Source organism: Bufo gargarizans, chromosome 7, assembly GCF_014858855.1.
Source record: "Bufo gargarizans isolate SCDJY-AF-19 chromosome 7, ASM1485885v1, whole genome shotgun sequence".
Lineage (NCBI taxonomy): Eukaryota > Metazoa > Chordata > Amphibia > Anura > Bufonidae > Bufo > Bufo gargarizans.
In genome coordinates, this window is record NC_058086.1 from 194186740 (window position 1) to 194204021 (window position 17282).

General features: G+C 40.7%; 1 protein-coding gene across 9 annotated transcripts in view; it reads right to left on the reverse strand.

Moving 5' to 3' along the window:
- The window catches only part of MAGI1 (membrane associated guanylate kinase, WW and PDZ domain containing 1), a 437602-nt gene that overhangs the window by 45040 nt on the left and 375280 nt on the right, over positions 1 to 17282 (reverse strand). For all 9 annotated transcript variants that reach the window (XM_044302329.1, XM_044302331.1, XM_044302333.1 and 6 more), the window contains one exon: positions 7476 to 7507. In XM_044302329.1, the coding sequence (XP_044158264.1) occupies positions 7476 to 7507 (32 nt within the window). The remainder of the gene's footprint in view (positions 1 to 7475; positions 7508 to 17282) is intronic.

Below are 17282 nucleotides of genomic sequence, written 5' to 3' on the forward strand. Positions count from 1 at the left end.
TGACAGCAATGAGGGATATGTGTGCGGACAGCCTATCGCACACCTTATATACCCACCGAGACAGCTCACTACGCGCGATTTGCTTCATGAGCTACGCGCTACCGACGGGGAAAGCAGGAAGTGGTCATAATAATGGGACTCCACAATGTATTATATACAATTTTTTTTTTTTAAATGTCCCCGAAGGTGTCCAAAGACTAAGATTTTTTTTTTTTTTAAAGGGGTTTTCCGGGATTTTAATATTTATGACCTATCCTCAGGATAGGTCATCAATAACAGATCGGCGGGGGTTTTCCGGATATTAAAATCCCAGAAAAAAACCTTAAAGTCAAGTCTGTCACCTCCTATCTTCATAAATATGGATTCAAGGAAATACCATATACAAAATATATAGAATGAGAAATTAAAATGATGATTTGTTTTATTATTGCACCCCTGGGAATTTATATTTTTGTAAATTTGCTGCTCAGTATTCACTCCAGACACGAAACTGATGTGCCTTACACACAAAGCGCCTCCTGCATCACGGCCGGATTCGCCGGGTGACCTCACATGTATTGTATCAGTAATGCTGGGTGCACACTATAAGGGCGGCATACAATCTCTGCATTAGCTCATGGTCACCTGGATTTTGGCTAATTATGATGATGTAATTAATATATGCTGAGTTATGCTACAGTACGCGCTCATTAAAGAATTACGGTAAGTGGAGTGTGTCCGTCATTCTGGAGGCTCGTATGCTCGGTGAGGAGATTACCAAACACTCCGGTTATTTCCACAAATAATGACCTTGCCCCGTTGCCAAGCAACACCGCAAATGCTCATCACATAGGCTTTAACATAAAGTCAGATGGGAAAAAGAATGGAAGGCGTGACTTTCAGCTAAAATCTATACTACAGAAGGAGAAACTAGTTTTAGGAATGCAGATAAGAAGATATTTGCACAATGCCGGTATATAATAAGTCATGGTCTTCATGATCTTTAATTGGATTCCACATAGATTGACAACTCTATCATATCGCTCTATGTTGGGCCATTCCTCGATTATTCCAGTAGAGCTGGGTGTTACCAGTACAGTCTGACACTGTCCGACATAGGGACATTTAAACATCGCCCCCAGGAGTGGCAAGCAATGCCCCCAAAATGACCAAATGCACCGACATTTGCATAAACCTGTCCCCATTGTCCCACCAAAATTGGGACTCTTTACATACAGTATATGCTGGTATTGCAGCCATTCATGTGAATTTGGCTGAGCTGCAATACCCATGGACAAGAAATGTGCCGTTTCTAGGGGGAGAGACCCTTTTTACTTTTAATTTCATGTAGCCCCTTAAAAATAATCAATAAATAGCCCTCAAAAAGTCAAAGTATTTTCGATCTTTACTAAAGATCCCCATGGCTGAACACAGCAGCAGCCTAGGCCCCTATTTCTTTATGTACTGCAGATGATGTTTGGGGAAGAAAGGGTTGGACATGTTGAATTTTACCATGCCCAATCCTTTGCAGTGGCCTATTCCCCTCTCCCTCTTAAAGGGTTTCTGCGCAGGCGCAGTGAGGAAGCTGGCAGCCGGCGAGCGCCCTTCACTCACTGCGCCTGCGCTGAATACTGAACGGTGCGAGATTTACACTGCAGTCAGGGCCGGAGGTAGGAGACCAATGATGCCTGCGCCTGTCAATCAAGTGTAGCAGGGCGTGGCACCCACTACCGGTTATCCAGTTTTTGGTACCTACCGTGAAGTCCCCCTCCCACTTACTTATTCATCTTTGAACTTTCTAATAAGTGTGTTGTACTATGAAACATGCTCGAGATGAGGAAATGTTATAAAAATTTATACAATGTAATTATCTCGCACCAACATGATCTACAATCAAAATAAATTCATAAATAAGACAAAAATTGTAAATTTATCTATGTTCACGTTGGCCTGTCCCGTCATAAAACCAGAAAAACGCTGTGACAGATCAGTCACATGACGAAAAACAATGCCGCCCAAAGGACCCCATTGGCTTGTAGTGTCATAGCATCTGGGATTTTAACATACAAAAAATAGTGCTGCACTATGTTTTCTGGAATCTGCACTGGAGGCTCGTGAACTTTTACTGATAATGAATGATAAATAAGATAGTAACATATAATAATGCAATAAACAATATAACAATGCTAATAATACAATACTACAAATAAAATATATAATACAAATAATGAAAGAAATATAACTATACTAACAATGCTAATAATACACAAATAAAGTTAATTGATAACACAAAAAAAAAGAAATATTAAGACAGTAGCACAATTAGATACTAAAATATGACAAAAGCATATAGTAAAATATAATAATGGAATACATAATAATCATGAAATAGTAATCATAAGATCTAGCCATAGATTTGTAGTGTAACCTGTAGGTGTCACCATCAGGCCACAGACACGGAATAGGTTTGGTTGGCTCGTCTGCAGTGAGAATAGGTGGGAGGGGATGACAGGCTACAAGATCACAGCCATTTACTACTTGCTAAATCACAGCTCTCCCCTCCCTATTTTGAGCTCTTTAAACGCTAGCAAATTTGAAGGGTCAAGTTGTTGGAAGATATTAAAGAAGAACACAACCCAAAAAGGTAAAAAAAATATATTGGGTATATCACACTTGCTGGGGCAATGACTCCAGTGTACATCAATTCCTACCAGCAGGTGAAATATTACTGGTACCCATTTCCCACCACCAGGACTCTAATTGTGGCTTCAGGGATTAGGCTGTGCAAGAAAAGTTGCTTGGTGAAAAACAAAAAAGTGGCTATCAATGGCTACTGAATTGGCAAAATAGGTAATGGCCCGGAGGACCACAGGTTAAGAAACAGTAGGACAAGTTCAACTTTTTTATTTATTTATTTATTTGGGGTTTTAGAGTGTTGATTTATTTAAAAAAAATTTGTCGGAGGGAGTGGAGGGGGAGAGCATAAACAGAAGGGAAGCGGGAAACACAACTACCAGTCTAATGTGCACGTATACTAAGTACCCCTTATCAATTGTAAATACAGCTGTGGGTGCTATACTGGGCGTGTCTTAAGTAAAATGATTAATTTTATTAAAAAATAAATAAATTTAGGAAATTTAATTTGTTTGAAAATAAAATAAATAATCAAACACTTCATTAGGATATGATTAATATAGATGTTCAAAGGTACAGGCAATGGCTTAAAGAGGACCTTTCACCTGGAAAAACATTGTGAACTAAGTATCATGCCATATACAGCGGCGCCCGGGATCTCGCTGCACTTACTATTATCCCTGGGTGCCGCTCCGTTCTCCCGTTATGTCCTCCGGTATGTTCGGGGACTTGGTTATAGTAGGCGGAGACTTAGGACGTTTGGTTATAGTAGGCGGAGTCTGCCCTTGTTCTGCTGGGCGTCTCCTCCTCCTAGGCTGTAGCGCTGGCCAATCGCAGCGCAGAGCTCACAGCCTGGGAGAAAAAAACTCCCAGGCTGTGAGCTCTGCGCTGCGATTGGCCAGCGCTAGAGCCTAGGAGGAGGAGACTAAGTCTCCGCCTAGTATAACTTACTGAGCGAAGATACCGGAGGACATAATGGGAGAACTGAGCGGCTCCCAGGGATAATAGTAAGTGCAGTGAGATCCCTTGGCGCCGCTGTATATGGCATGATACTTAGTTCACAATGTTTTTCCAGGTGAAAGGTCCTCTTTAAATAATTGCAAACTGCTAAAAGAGAGACACCTAGTGTTAGATTATCAAGAAAAATGTTTTTTTTTTTTTTAAATAACCAAATGAATTACATATTAAAAATTGAAACAAATATGAGAAAATCATTACCGGCTTAAAGAAGTTTAATGTTTAATAATGCTGGATAGGTCATAAGTATCTGAATGGCGGGGTCCAACTCCTGGGACACCCACCAATCAGCTGTTTAAAGAGATTGCTGCACTCCATGAGCCCACGGCCTAGGCCAGTGATGTCACATTTAGTGATGAGCGAAGTATTGAAAAGTTTGATTCAGCTGCTTCGCCGAATTTGACCCCCCCCCCCCCCAAAAAAGTGCTTCTTGACTAAATACTTAATCACGAAGCGCATTTCATTGTAAGTAATAGTGCAATGACAGGAGCGGCGATCTGACAGCAATAATACAGTGTAAATGAAAAAAAAGATAATAAGAATAATATTAAAATCATACTTACCTCATGCAGCAAAATATCTCCAGCTGACCCGCTCCACTCCATAGGCGTGCAAGGAACCCCGGATCAGGGAAACAATTTCTTCAGGAACAAAAAAAATCCAGCACATGCGCTACGGATAAAATCCAGCCTTTTTATGGTGATTCTTTTAAAAATTCCATGAACTGATCAAAGCGTTTTACAGTCTACGCGTTTCGACAAACTGTCTTATTCATGACCATACCGTGTACCAAAATTTACTGATTTTAAAAAACCTCAGACTCTCCTCCGCTTCCATGTGTGAACAATCTTCAAATTGGAATCGAGGGTGCGTCTGGTGACATCACAAAATACAAAACTACTTGCAAAGAAAAAAACTTCTACAAAGGGAAAAATTTATCAACAATCCCATATAGTCATACAAAATATAAATCAATATTCAAAGATAAGATCAAAAGGAAAAAAAAACATTGCGAGGAGAAGATCTAAACGGACTGCTTTTTAACAGGGAGTCTTTTTGGATTTTCCTATTACATACCAGGATTTCAAACGGCACGAATAATAGACATGATCTCATCTTTGAATATTGATTTATATTTTGTATGACTATATGTGATTGTTTATGAATTTTTCCCTTTGTAGAAGCTTTTTTTTTTTCTTTTCAAGTAGTTTTGTATTTTATGATGTCACCAGACGCACCCTCTATTCCAACGTGGAAGCGGAGGAGAGTCTGAGGTGGGTGAAAGTTTTTTTTAAATCAGTAAATTTTGCTACACAGTATGGTCATGAATAAGACAGTTTGTCGAAACGCGTAGACCGCAAAGCGCTCTGATCAGTTCATGGAATTTTTAACAGAATCACAATAAAAAGGCAGGATTTTATCCGTAGTGCATGTGCTGGATTTTTTTGTTCCTGAAGAAATACTTACCTCGTGCATTCGATCGTGAAGAGCCGGCCGCCGCCATCTTAATTGAAGATCTAGCGCAAAATCTCATGCGGGCCGTGATGACATCATCACGTCGGCTGGCGTGGTGACGTCATACGTCACCTTGTAAGGAATTTCGCGTGAGATCTTCAATCAAGATGGTGGAGGCTGGCTCTTTGTGCTCAAACGGATGAGGTAAGTATGATTTTTTTTTTACTGCCATTCAGGTAAAATCAACACGCTAGCAATAAGCACGAGGAAATTTGGCTTTGCAGTAAATTGAATTTTCCCTGAAATTTGGATTGAATTCCACTTCATGGCGTTCGATTCGCTCAACCCTAGTCACGTTCATCGGTTACATGGCCTAGGCGTAACTCAGTCTGATTCAAGTGAAAGGGGCTCATCTACAGTACCAAGCACAATGGCCGGCGCTGTGCTCACTAGGCTGCGAGGAGGCTCAATGGAGCGCCGCAGCCACTCCAAACAGCTGATCGGCGGGGGTGCTGGGTGTCGGACCCCCAACAATCACATACTGATGACCTATCCTGAGGACAGGTCATCAGTATTTAACACTCGGACAACCTTTTTAATATTGTTCCAGGAGCAAAAATTGGACAACAGTTAAAAAATTTTACATTTTTTTAAATAAGCAAGCTTTTTTTACAGAAACTTTTGCATCATAGGGTATAAAAAAGAATAAAAATTAAATTGGGCAGCTGTAAATATTCAAAAATAACTTTTTTTTTCTCTAAATGAATAAAAATTCTTCATCTTATGGAAATGGAAACAACTGTTTATCTGGCAGTAAAAAAAAAATCCCAGCCTAAAATCATTAATTACAGATTGCACTAAATACTCTTGTAAAGGAGCTTACAAATAATACCACAGGATTGATCTTGCCTTACAAATCACAAATTAAAACTCTTCTTTTTTTTTTTTTAAACAGCAGGCATTTAATATGGTAAACTATATTTGTACATATATTCCCCTTTAAAAAAAAATAAAAAAAATATTTTGAAAATGTATTTTAAAAAAAATGGTCATTGACACTAAAATTTGACTAAAACTATACAAGGTTATGGTTACTTCAAAAGCGGTTTGTGAGCACTTGTCACCAAGGGCTAAATTATTTCTGACGATGGGGCAGAACTATAAGCATATACGTTGACATTTTTGTGATTGGGCTGTGAGCACAAACGAAGACTCTCTCCCTTTGCCTTAATACAAACTGACAATGGTTCGGGCCTATGGTCACGTGACTACCCAGAAATGCCTCCGGGCATCACAATCATATCATTTATTTCAAGGATTTAACTAAATTCGCCTTCTTCTTCGTCTTCTAGAGACCCAAACGTTATTTGAGCAAGGATGCGTCGAGTCCGGCAAGCTGATTTAAATGCAGAGGAATATTTATCACTTGTGCAGTTTGATGTTAATGAAAAGTTTATATTTCCCATAAATTTTTATTTATTTTTTTAAATCTCTTAAAATAGCAGTTTCCATATGTTTATATATTTTCATGTTGGGGCAAGAAAAAAAAATCACAAGCAATGTAAAAAATAAATAAAAAAAAGATTTAAAAAAAATATGCTCATATGCAAAAGCCTAGGTTAGAGGGAAAAAAAATAAAAAATCACAAGATACAGATCATCAATTAGCTCCAGCTAGTGAATTATTTATACATCCTCTGAAATAATGTGCAAGCTATTTTTACAGAAACCACTTGAAGAAAGACACTGACTAGGGCCGCATCTGGGAGGAAAAAATTATAATAATGATGTGTACAGGAGGAGGGGATGGGAGGGGGATGGGGGGTCCCAAATCTGCAGGTTCCTGCAGTCTATAATTTGAGTGACAGATTAAAAAATAAATAAAAAAAAAGAATGTCCACCTCCTGAATAAATTACTACGGGAATCACAGCTAAGGGGGAAAAAAACAACGTAATAAAATCTATTAAAGGGGGGGGGGGGGGTCCCAAAACAGCACTATAAAGTGCAGAGGGTATTTAAGGACTGTAAAATAAAGACAAGAAGGTGGAGTCTCACCCCCTTCCCCAACTATAATATGGATAGACCCCCCCTACTCCCCTGTCTTTCATCTCCTCCCGAATTAAACTGCCACAAAAAAAAGTCACCTACCAAGATTAATAGGTGCAATAAGGAAGAGCCTGGCCATTGGGTTGAGCAGGGGGCTGCAAGGCTGTCTGCATACGGCTCTTTAATCATGCAGTACGAGAATGAGCGCGGTATCGATATACAGTGCACCCTTCCCCATGAATAAAACAGCGCTAACCTCGTCCTAACGGCAGAAGCAAGACAGCATGCTACAGAAATAATTAAAAAATTAAAAATACAAAATATAAAATGAAATAAAGACTCACCGACTTTGGGCTCTTCTTTGGGACCGGCAGTCCTGCAAAACGGCAACAAGGGAGAGATCAACATTAGCATACAAACGTTACGTTCATCGAAGATAAATCCCAAGGTATATCATTCTAATGTAGCCATCTGCACGGTAAAAGCAGGATTCTCTCCAGCATCGGAGTTATCAGTCTGTTTAGAACGAATCAAAGCAGAGTGCGAGAGAGAGAGAGAGAGCAAAAAAACAAGAGGAGGAGAAAGAGAGAGCGAAAAAAAAAAAAAAAAAGGGGGGAACGAGAAAGCGAGAGGGACAGAAATCTATCTGCATTAGCGATGCTGCAGCAGCCTGGAGGCTGGGGAGAACAGACCTCGGCGGCCTGGGAAAACTAAGCACTTGGACAGAATCTCAAACGCTTCCCCTGGATTAAGAGGGACTTGGCTAACAATTAAACCTAGATATTTCCTTTTGACGCGAGCAGCTTGTCAATTGTATTGGACCAATGAAAACTGAACCACAGATACAAGCTGCTGTTAAAAGGTTGTTTTTTTTTTTTAACAGCAAGTGAGAAGACAAGGATTTGTGCGGAGGGTGGGGGTTGTTATTCCATCAAGGTTAATAAACATGTGGCAGGCAGCTCCATTAGAACAGGGCTGGTGTATCACCGGGGCTCGCCGGGGCAGATGAACAGTGATCACAGCAGGTCCCTGGCTCACCAACAATAGGATCATACACAATCAGAAATATGTCATTGTTGCTTTGTTATAAAAACAAAAAGAGATAGATAGATAACAGATAGAGACATAGATAGAATAGATAGATATGAGATAGATAGATAATAGATAGATAGATAGATATGAGATAGACAGATTGATAGATAAGAGATAGATAGATAGATAAATAGATATGAGATCGAGATAGATATGAGATCGAGATAGATAGATAATAGATAGAGACATAGATAGAATAGATAGATATGAGATAGATAAATAGATAGATAGATAGATAGATAGATAGATAGATAGAATAATCTACTGCATATCCATCTATCAATCTATCTATTCATTGTATATTTGGTTGATAAATATGAAAGAAAGAAATACATGATATCACAGAGAGAAAGATATAAAAAAATAAAATAGTGAGAACTATAGATCAATATGAAATAGAGAATGATAGATATAATATAGACAGATAGTTCATTTACTGCATATCTATCAAGATCATTGTATATTTGAATATATATATATATATATATATATATAACATACCATGATATCATAGAGAGAAAGATACATACATATGAAATTGGGAGAAATATAGATTGATATGGAATAAAAACAGATAAATATAATAGATATGAGATATTAGATAGAGATAGATAGAATACAGATAGATACATTTTCTAGAAACCCAGTACAAAATAACAGCATAAACAGATGATAAAACCTTTCATATGGGATAGAAATCACCAGAAAGTGAAGAACCCCCCACACAAATGTTTGCCCACTTCCCCAGCATACACATATGCATGTACACTAGTGATCTCTCTGAAGGTGGCCATAAGCACAGAAACATAGAATGTGTCGGCAGATAAGAACCATTTGGCCCATCTAGTCTGCCCAATATACTGAATCCTATGGATAGCCCCTGGCCCTATCTTATATGAAGGATGGCCTTATGCCTATCCCATGCATAGATCTGGCCTGTCAATATGCTCTGCCAGTGCACTATTTGCTGGGCAGTGCCTAGTTACTTAGGGTAGCTGCCTTTCAACCCACCAGGGTGGTCGCCTTCATAAAGGAGTAAATATTCCAGCCTATTGTATAGATCTCCATTGTTCTGAATGTCTAGTCCCCACAGATGCGACCACCGTCTCTGCCATCCCTCGTGACCAGTTAGATTCAAATACATTTACATAATTCACAATGTGCATCCATGACCGGTTCTATTTCTAGAGGACTCTGCATGTCCATGCATTACAAGAAATCAGTGCAATACTTCATTTCTCCTGTGGAGGTGCTGCAGGAAAGTTAAACAAGTGCTACTGGGTTTCCCCAGCAAGGAACTAGCAAAAGGAGGCGGCACTCCTCATTACACTACGTGTCGTCTCCTGTGCAGCGGTGGCGTAGTGTCGTTACAAGTACTTGCTCCATTCAGCTGACGAAGTGCAGTGTAATGAAGAGGAAGCAGTGCTCACATAGAGCGTAGTCTCCTCTTCAAACAGCTGATCAGAGGGGGTGCCGGGTGTCGGACCCCCGCCAATCACATATTGATGACCTATCCTGACAATAGGATATCAATATATGGCAGGACAACCCCTTTAAGAATTTGAGAAGACAAAGCCGAGCATTCCCTTTAACCCCTTCCCGACCAGCGGCGTAAAAGTATGGCGTTGGCCAGGTCTTTAAAGATGGTGCCTGCTCCCGAGTGCTGCGGGCGCCATAGCCACGGGTGGCCGCCTGCTTCTTATAGCCGACACCCGCGGCTCATGTCCGCAACCGGCAGTAATGTCAATCGCGGATATTTAACCCCTCAGATGCCGTGGTCAATCTTGACCACGGCATCTGAGCGCGCTGAAAACCGAAAGCGCGCTCTTCCAGTGGTGCTCCAGCTCCCCCGTGTGGCGATCGGAGGAGCCGGAGCTTGTGTGCAGCAGACCCTGTCTTTGTGAATGACAGGAGGCTGCTGCATAGTCATTCCTATGGAGCCCTTGCCTCTAATAGGGCTCCATAGGAAACAAGCAATTTTCTCATAGACTCCAATGCTAGTGCATTGGAGTCTACGAGAATAGCAATCTAATGATTGCATGTTATAGTTCCTTATGGCAACTATAAAATAAAGTGTAAAAAAAAAAGTTAAAAATAAATAAATAAAAAAATGAAAAATTTAAATCACCCCCCTTTCCCAAAATAAAAATAAAAGAACTAAAAAAAAATTAAAAATACACATCATGGGTATCGCGATGTGCGAAAACGCCCATAGTATAAAAATATTAAAATATATTCCCCATACGGCAAACAGCAAAACGGAAAAAAGTGTCCAAATGGCTGATTCGCCGTTTTTGGTTGCTTCATTTTCTGCAAAAAATTTATAAAAAGTGATCAAAAAGTGATTGTCCCACAAAAAATGAGCCCCCTTACAGCTCCATACACATAACTACAAAAAAGTTATAGGGGTCAAAATATGGTGACCGATTTATTTTCCCACTAATTTAATTTTTAAATAAAAGCCCTCATATGGTTATGTGAACAGAGAAATAAAAAAGTTATGGCTCTGGGAAGGCAGGGAGCGCAAAACGAAAACGCAAAAAAAAAATCTCTGGGGGTGAAAGGGTTTATATAACACTTCTGTAAACTGAGATTTAGCTTAAATTATTTAACATTTTGTTAAATCCCAGTAGGAGTCCTAGTCTCAGCACACGTCAGCAAAATTACTAAGTGGGAAGACAAAAACATCTATCTTCAGCTAATAATTAGCAACTCTTTAAGTGGTTTCTTTTCATCAAGGAAAAAAAAGAAAAAAACTTCTCTGTATGAAGACCAGGATTTACCATCTAGATCAATAGAACGTAACTTTTAATGGATTATCATAACAAAATAATCAGTTCTAATTGCTCATGTTATTGCAATATGCCATGCATATCAAATAAGGGTCACTGAGAATCCATAAAGAAATGTTATAACAAGACTGTCAAAGTATACAAAGTAGAACATAACAATAACAAAAATGTACTGTATCGGGATAGAACAAAACAATTAAATAAAAATACATAGAGGGATTACAATAAAATAAATATAATGAAACAAAACGTATAAGGGCGAGTTCACATCGCTGCTATATATTTCTGTTGTTCTGCTGGGTTAGTGTAGCGGAACAACAAAAATAACGGAAGAGACAGATTTAGCAACTGAGACGAATGAAGCTGAGCTAACATCATTGACTGCAATGGAGTCTGTTCAGATTCCATTCAGGATCCAGTTTGCTTTTTGTTTTTTTTAAAGACAAATAAAGTCCTGCATGCAAGACTTTTTTGTCTGGTCTTTTTGACAGAATTTGCAAGGGAAGCCCCAACAAAACTGTATCTAAGTATAACAAAAATACAACAAATATATGACAAAACTATCAAAATATAAAAGCAAAAAAATAACAAGACTGTATAAAAATAAAAAATTAAAATATATAACAAAACTATTAAATGTGAAAAATAAAAAAATAAAAATATAATTAAGAAAAAAACATGAAAATGTAAGAAAACTTATCATAAAACTATCTATCTCACCATCTATCTATCTATCTATCTATCTATCTATCTCTTATATATATATATATATACACTGACCAAGCTCATTATGGCAAACATCACTAGACGTCCCTTACGCACTGGGCGATTATTATTTGACAGTTTCGCCACAAGCACCCTGAATCATAGAATGTCATTCGATTCATACCCATGTTCATTGCAAAAGCTTCAGTAATTGACTTAAGAGACGAGGTTGTATGGGGTTTGTGCAAAATGTCAACAGCTCAGGAGGGAACAAGGAAGAACGCACCTAGGACATTTCCAAAAGGTACGTTTTACAAGATTATCTTCAATTGATACAATAGTTAGAGATGAGCGAATAATTGAAAAGTTCGAATCGGCTGATTCGCCGAATTTTACCAAAAAATTTGCTTCATGAAGAATTACTTCATCACGAAGCGCTTTGTTTTGTAAGTAGCGAGTGCAATGACAGGGAGCTGCTATAGCGCCGCCCCCATCATTGTACCCCTCAGATGCCGCGTTCATACATGATCGCGGCATCTGAGTGTAAAAACTGCGTAAAATGAACAATAAATTATTATTTTTTTATCAAACTTACCCTCTCCATTTGCTCGCGACGGGCCGGCCGCCGCCATCTTGCTTGAAGATCTGAAGCGAAATCTTGCGTGGCGTGGTGACATCATACGTCACCATGCAAAGGATTTTGGCCGAGATCTTCAATCAAGATGGAGGCTGGCGGCCCGTCGCGAGCAAATGGAGGAAGTAAGTTAGAATTTTTTTGGTTTTGTACACTATTTTTGGTTAAAGGGAGTCTTTCACCTAATCTGAGCGTTTTTGACCGCTCAGATCAGGTTATAGACTCTTTAACCCTCATTACGATCATACCTTTCTCTTATGTGTCCCTCGCCCAGATAATGAAAATAACACTTTTTAAACTTATGCAAATTACCTTCTGAACGTGCCCAGGGGCGGCGTTACTGGGCGATGTGCCCAGAAAAACACACCTCCAGCCGGCGGACGTCACGAGCGGCACCAGAGGACGGCGGGCTGGGAACTGGCCCGCACCTGCGCACTGCTCTGCCCATTATGGGCAGAGGAACATCCTTTCATATTGCGCATGCGCCGGCCGGCTGTCTTTAGTTGGCCGACGCATGCGCAATATGAAAAGCTGTTCATCTGCCCATAATGGGCAGAGCAGTGCGCAGGTGCGGGCCAGTTCCCAGCCCGCCGTCCTCTGGTGCCGCTCGTGACGTCCGCCGGCTGGAGGTGTGTTTTTCTGGGCACATCGCCCAGTAACGCCGCCCCTGGGCACCTTCAGAAGGTAATTTGCATAAGTTTAAAAAGTGCTATTTTCATTATCTGGGCGAGGGACACATAAGAGAAAGGTATGATCGTAATGAGGGTTAAAGAGTCTATAACCTGATCTGAGCGGTCTAAAACGCTCAGATTAGGTGAAAGACTCCCTTTAAATCGATTCGCTGACACAAAGCACGAGGAAATTCGGCTTCGAGGCGAATCGAATTTATCCAGAAATTCGGATCGAATTCCACTTTGTGGGATTCGATTCGTTCATCTCCAACAATAGTAATTAGGGTGTCTGCACAGATCTGAGACAGGCGGTGTACCTACCCAAGAAGCCGTACTTGCAACTGTTCAATTGCTCAACTTTTAATGGGGTCGTGCCACTTTATCGCTAATTTTAACAAAGTGCGTTAAACACACTTAAAGGGGTATTCTCATGTGGGATATAGATGGCATATTGCTAGGATATGCCACCAATGTCAGATAGTTGCGGGTCCCACCTCTGGGATTCACATCTCTCTCTGGAATGGGGAAGGAGAGCACACCTCCATTCACAGTTATGGAGCTCAGAACTTCCGCAGTGGAGAATAGAGGGCAACAGCGCATGCGTATATGTTCTCCTTGCACTTTGGGGGACCCCGACGTGTGATCCACATCTATCTGACATTGATGACATATTCTAGCGATATACCATCAATCTCCCAGATGGGTCTATCTCTAAGATTAGCTATAAATTAGCCAGCCCTAATTTGCAGCAACATTGTTACAGTACCTACTGGGAAATACCACTAGGGGGTGCTCACTGCATACAGATATATACAGCTCCCACTTAGGTCAATAGCAGGTAGTGCCCTCTAGTGGTGACTACATGTAGTCAACATTATATAAGTGAAGCCTAAAAACAGAGCTAACCTATAATATATATTATAAAAACCAATCGGTACAGACCTAACAATGGAATGATGGACATAAACTTTGATAAAGGTGAAGTACGAGTAGGGTACTGACAGGTGGCGCACTAAGATATGCCTAGTGGGGGACATTCTGATTTTGGCAGGTGGTCTTGCGCTCAAGCTATTTTTAACACCAATCCTTTTTTTAAACACAAAATTGAACATCTATGTGCACAAGGTATAATAAATGTGGATAGATACCACTAATAAAAATAGTGGACCTCAGTTTTAACCCTCCAAAATCTTCCTGCCAGATCCCATGACCCTCTCATGTTTTATTAATGAATGATGTTGTGCATGAGAACAAAGGGTGACAGGGTCTATATGGAGGTGAGACTAAGCCGATCTCAGACCTCCATATTCTTGTGCCTCAGAGCAGACATAGGGTCAGTCTAGGTTGGGTACATACATGCATCCATATCACCAGCACCAAATATTTCCTTACATATGTTCTCATATCAACTATACATGGCAAATGAATCTTGATGGGTCCCATTAGGAGATCTGTGTTGTACAGATCCCTAATCAGCTGCTGATTGCTTCTAGGGTAAAAAAAACTGTGCCCCCGACGGCACCACATGGTAGCAAAAAGGTCTGTAATGTGGACAGAGACTAATCTGAATCCCAGAGGCAAAAATATATACAACTATTGTGGTGATGTGTACGGTGTGAGTGCTGGAAGGTGTGTATATCCCACCCAGATACCTCAGCTGGGCGAGATAAATAAAATCCAGAAAGCTGCAGGGGTTTCAGCAAAGCGTAGTTTGCTGAGACAGCTTTGTTTTCATTTTGCTCTGGGCTAGATTTTATTTGGACTGGTGGATAAGTTAGGTAGTGGGATCTGCCAGTCCACACCCTTCCAGTCCGTGTATTGTCTTTTACCTGTGGTCATCACAGGTGAGGCCTGCTGTAATCAAGGGGGGATAAAACCAACCCTCTGTGTGTCAGTCTGGGGAGAGAAAACTTGGAAACAGAGGCCTAGTAAGGCTCTGGGTGGTCTCAGCCAGGAGGGCTGAGGGGCCACGAGACTATGTGAAGCCCGATCTCTTCCCGATCTGGACCTGTCTCTGATGAGCAGACCTGCTAAGGCTTGGAGCCTGAGACCCTGTGCTTATGGGTGAGTCAGGGAAAACTACTGTGTGTTAGTTAGAGCCCAGACGGGCAGGAGTTTGTTTTGCCATTTTGCGTGTCCAAAATAAATGACTATTTGGACTTTAAAACCGTTGTCTGACGATACGTCTGTGACTGCGACCCCCTAAAAGAGAGCGATCCCTTACACTATATAAAAAAAAATATGGAATAATATATGCAAAGAACAGCGGCCATACTGAAGGCATTAGGTCAGTGTGAACTGTGGGATGTGAACAAAAAAGGCTAAATATGTAGTGGAGTGGTGATACATTGTATCCATTTATGTGAGTTATATTAGCAGCTGCTTTTTTTACATGAATCATTAAGAGGTGACAGGTTTTTAGGTTTTGTGTCTCTTCTTTTACTATTATTTACTTGCAAACCATCATGATTAATCAGTATTGCAATTTCATTAGATTGTGAGCCCCATTAGGAACAGTGTGATGCTAATATCTGTAGAGCGCTGCGTAATATGTCAGCACTATATAAATGCATAAAATAAATAAATAAATAAAAATCTTGATAGAGAAACAATAGATGGACAACACTGCCCCTAGTGGCCAAATAAAATACTTCACCGACAGAGATATAACCATTGAAATTACTGTCAATTTCCAAAGGAAACAAGCAAAGTGATGCTCTCTGGATGCCCCGGAACTAAGCTCTGCCACACTGCAGTCAATATTCTAGGCCATGGATGTCAAACTCATGGCCCTCCAGATGTTGCAAAACTACAACTCCCATCATTTCCTGATAGCTGTAGTATGCCCAGGCATGATGGGAGTTGTAGTTTTGCAACAGCTGGAGGGCCACGAGTTTGACATCCCTGTTCTAGGCCAATGCTTTTCTGAAAGTTTAAGACTCTGTAATTACATACAGAGTAATATGCAAAAATTGATCATACTGCATGCGCTTTACATCAATTACTCAGTCAGGTGTCTGGTCCGGACCATCTAAATCAGATACTAATGACCACAACCCCCCATATCCAATCCCATATCTGCCTCCTTATTAGCAATGCCTTCACTATACATAGAAAGAAAAGAAAAGGTCAAGTACTTATTCGAGTTAATATGCAGCAATGTCCGCTAATGAAGATCAATGAGATGCCACCGATAATTTACGAATGCATTGATTAAACGGCGACATCTCCAAAAGGGTTTGAATATCATTTGAATTAAAGCATCAGATGTCTGGAAGATTGGAGGGGGTCATAAGAACTAAAGAAGGTAATGCCGTATTAATAGTTCATACCAGATCTGTAGAAAAAAATCCAATAAGGACAAGATGTAGCAGACAGGACGTACCATAGAGCATAGACACGGAGAGCCGATATGATACCGAGGACTAGGAAGGCGGTCTGAAAAGGAATAATGCCGCCCTGGGGTCTATATATTTATGTAATAGATCTAATGTACAGAGGACGCTCATGGATGTGCTCCCAAGAGCATGGGCAAAAGGGCCAACTGCCCCAAGGTCTCTACCGCCATCAGCGATATCATACAGGCATTATATGGCAATTTTGGGAATTGTGCAGCACTAATATTTCAGAATTATATGGCAGTATTATATGGTATGGATACTGCAATTAAAGGGGTCTTCCAAGAATTTTATACTGATGACCTATCCTCTGGAAAGGTCATCATTATCTGATCTGTGGGGGTCCGACACCTGGGACCCCAGCTGATTAGTTGTTTAAGAAGGCAACGGCACTCGCAGTAGCACTGCGGCCTTCTATCAGCTCAGCAACACAGCGCCGTACATTGTATAGTGGCTTTGCTTGGTACTGCAGCTGAGCCCCTGCAGAGAAGTGGCGCCGCACCCCCAGGTCAGACAGTGAAAACATATTCACACCTGGCCCTGAGGTCTTGCGGAAGCACGCTTGGCACATGCGCAGTAAAGGGATGGAGATTGCCCATCCGCCAGACAGTCTCCATCCCTTAGCTGTGCATGTGCCGAACAAGCTCCCAGGTGTGAATATGTTTTAACTGCCTGGCCTGTCGGTCTCGAACGTTGGGGGCGCACCATAAAGGGCAGTGAGCAGAGCCTCTGTGCAACAAGGTGCAATGGCACCTCCCTAGTGTAAAATGGCGGTTTTCTTGGCGGTGCGGGCACCAAGGAAGATGGTACAGAGTCTGTGGTATTCAGCTGACCAGTACACGTCTCTAAGGTCAGTTTT